This window comes from Dufourea novaeangliae, unplaced genomic scaffold (assembly GCF_001272555.1).
Source record: "Dufourea novaeangliae isolate 0120121106 unplaced genomic scaffold, ASM127255v1 scaffold228, whole genome shotgun sequence".
NCBI classification, from domain to species: Eukaryota; Metazoa; Arthropoda; class Insecta; order Hymenoptera; family Halictidae; genus Dufourea; species Dufourea novaeangliae.
The window spans coordinates 4,126,336-4,129,246 of NW_015374150.1; the positions used below are offsets into that span (position 1 = coordinate 4,126,336).

General features: G+C 51.9%; 1 protein-coding gene across 1 annotated transcript; it reads right to left on the minus strand.

Moving 5' to 3' along the window:
• Window positions 1-489: 489 nt before the first annotated feature.
• Window positions 490-1,656, minus strand: LOC107191761 (forkhead box protein D3-like). The gene has a single exon (XM_015580863.1). It carries the CDS (start codon window positions 1,654-1,656, stop codon window positions 586-588), a length of 1,071 nt encoding a protein of 356 aa, XP_015436349.1. The 3' UTR covers window positions 490-585.
• Window positions 1,657-2,911: the final 1,255 nt, after the last annotated feature.

The following is a 2,911-nucleotide window of genomic DNA, read 5'->3' on the forward strand; positions in this document are numbered from 1 at the left end:
GCGTACGTATGGGTGAGTGTTTACTTCCGGGCGAAGTCCGTGCTTGGACTCCTCTTTGGTATCGTGTCGCCTACGATCGACCTCACTTCCTTTCGTGTCACTAGTTGAAGATTCGTTTTTAGTCGAATACATCGGAACAGTTCAGTGGACAGTTGATAATCCACAGTCTGGGGGTTTCGACAGTGCAAAGAGACTGGCAGAGGTAGGAGAACCATTCGTCGTCTGAAGGTTCAATTCAGAGTTTCGAAGTTCTTCGGTTGTCTTGCATACTTTCACGTCGTACCATCTTTCTATTACCCATCATCGTTATTGAAAAGCTGAACAAGTATGTCTCAAACAATTACTGTCCTCTACGACATACTCGAACAGTCAAACACGATCGTCTACTCCTTTAGACATAGGACAGTACCCAAGCCAAATCCTCTACCTTAAACACAACCACGTCTACAACTGCTATCCTCGAACCGCATTACCAATGATCCCCCCCATAATGGAAAAACAGTTCTCAGTACACAGAGGTCCCCAGTATATCTCCTAACCCCTAGAACCAAAAGCCCTAAAACTGGAACAAAATCTCTGGATCCCCTAAACCAGGGGTGAGAACGCGGACGCCTGACTCCTGATCTCCCTGTGCTCCGTCGGGCTGAGATCCAACAGTCCGCCGCAGTTCTGATCGTTCGCCGCCTGTTTCCCGATCAGAGCATCGATACTGAAGTTCCTCTTCTTGTCAACTGGCGGATGACTCGTTGGTATCGTCGTGGCCCTTGTGGGCGTCGGGTCGATCTGTCTGATGGGTGGTGCGGTGATTGGTACCGGTTTGTACAACGGAGGCGGCGGTTCCAGAAAACCTCCAAGTTTCAGAGCCTCCAGAGTCGACGGGGAGAAGTCCAGCAAGGGTAAACCAGGTGGTGGCGACAGATACGCCGCGCTGGGATAGCTCAGAGCACCAGGATGACCGCCGCCGCCTGGGCAAGGTCCTCGATCCCCACAGATAGCGAAAGTGGCCATGATCGCTCTGTCGCGAAGAACATAATGAGGCGGAGGCCTCTTGTACCTCTTCCTGCGTCGTAAAAAGCTACCGTTATCAAACATATCCTCGGCCAATGGGTCAAGGGTCCAGTAGTTTCCTTTACCAGGATTGCCCGGTTCCCGTGGGATCTTGATGAAGCAATCGTTCAGGGACAGATTGTGTCGAATCGAGTTCTGCCAGGCGGGGAATTTGTCGTGGTAATAGGGGAACCGGGACATGATAAACTCGCAGATACCGCTCAGCGTGAGCTTCTTCTGCGGCGATTGGAGAATCGCCATCGTGATCAACGCTATGTACGAGTACGGTGGTTTGATCAGGGACGAGGACATTTTGTCGTTCCCGTATGCGGACGTCTGACCCGACGAGCTGGTCGTCTTCTGTTGCCCCGTCGCCGACATCATCGAGTAGTTCTTCTTGCTACGACTCCCGCCGCGGTTTCTCGAGGAGGTTGTCGCGGGTATCGGGGAGCTCGGTATTATCGGACTCGACGACGACTGGGAAGGTGACGTATCGTTCTTGTCGAGACTCACCGGGTCCACGATCATGCTGCTATTGTCCGAGTCGCTATCGCTGTCCGCGCAGCCGTCGCATGACAGGTTCGACATCATCATCCCGCGCGATTCCATCGTGATCGCTTCATGGGCCCATACGCCGGCCATGTAACGGGTGGACACTAATGTTCCAGGTCCTTGGACACCTCTTTCGAATCACCACTAACTGTCATATTTATTATCTTTTGTGTATCACGTGTATCAATTCTTCGACATTCGTAACTCTGCGAAACCTTGCTGTTTTACTCGTTGAATATTACAACGTAACGTGGACCGAATACTCTACGTCATCAAGATCAAATACCGCGGAAGTCCACGCGAAATCGGCCGCGTATATTGTATCACGAACGCTCCACCGACGGCATATTTCACCGGAGCAACTGTCACGGCACCAGTCCCCGACCAGAATGCTATCTTACGTTAATAGTTTGTTTCCACAACGATAACGGGCGAATTTTTACTCGACGCGGGACCTCAGTCGTCCGTTCTCGTTCCGGAGAGGCAAAACCCGTCACGTCGCGTCTCAAGGATGTCGGTCGCGATCACTGACAGAGTGACACGCTCCGGGGCTTTGTCGTCGCCAGTCATCTTCTGGGATCCTCAAGGATCATCGTGATTCTCGTTCATGCTCTCTTATCGATCAGCCGTGTGAGTACTACCGCACCGATGTACTTGATTATCAATGGGTTACGTTTCTTCTCGAATTCCGTTGACTTGTCCTTGACCTTAACTCGAGTCGAACATCTTTGGATCCTCTTCCACCGGAGCTCACCTCACGTAGTCACTCTTGCACCCAGTTTATTCACAATTAAATTAACGTAGAATTGGATTATATCATGTAGTTTATTGTTAAGTGAACACACTCGGTTAATTGTGGTTCGACAGTCGACCGTCCGTAACTTTTTGAACTATGATCACGTGAAACCGCGTCCCCCCTGAGAGGTTAGACGCACGAAATGCGGTCGAAGCTTATGAAGCGCGGTCTGCGAGTGTGCCAGCACCGTGGAGGATCGTCTACGAGGCGAAATCGTGGGTCGAATTGATTCGAAGTGACTGCTTTTCGTCCCTACATGGGCGGACCAATGGGCGGGCATTTCAACCCCTACCGAAGGGGTGGCAGGGGTATATCCCCCACTGTTCGAGCTATCACCCCCTCCCTCCCACCCCCCCCAACCTCGACTGGTAGCTACGGCTCCCTCTCCATCCTCCTTCAGGAGAAGAGGAATCGTTGTCGTCACCACCAACGAGGAGAGAAACCCCCGGAGGGGACGTCGGAGTTAGGAAAATAGCGGGATAGATAAAGGGACTTTCGAGTCGGGCATGGGGAATG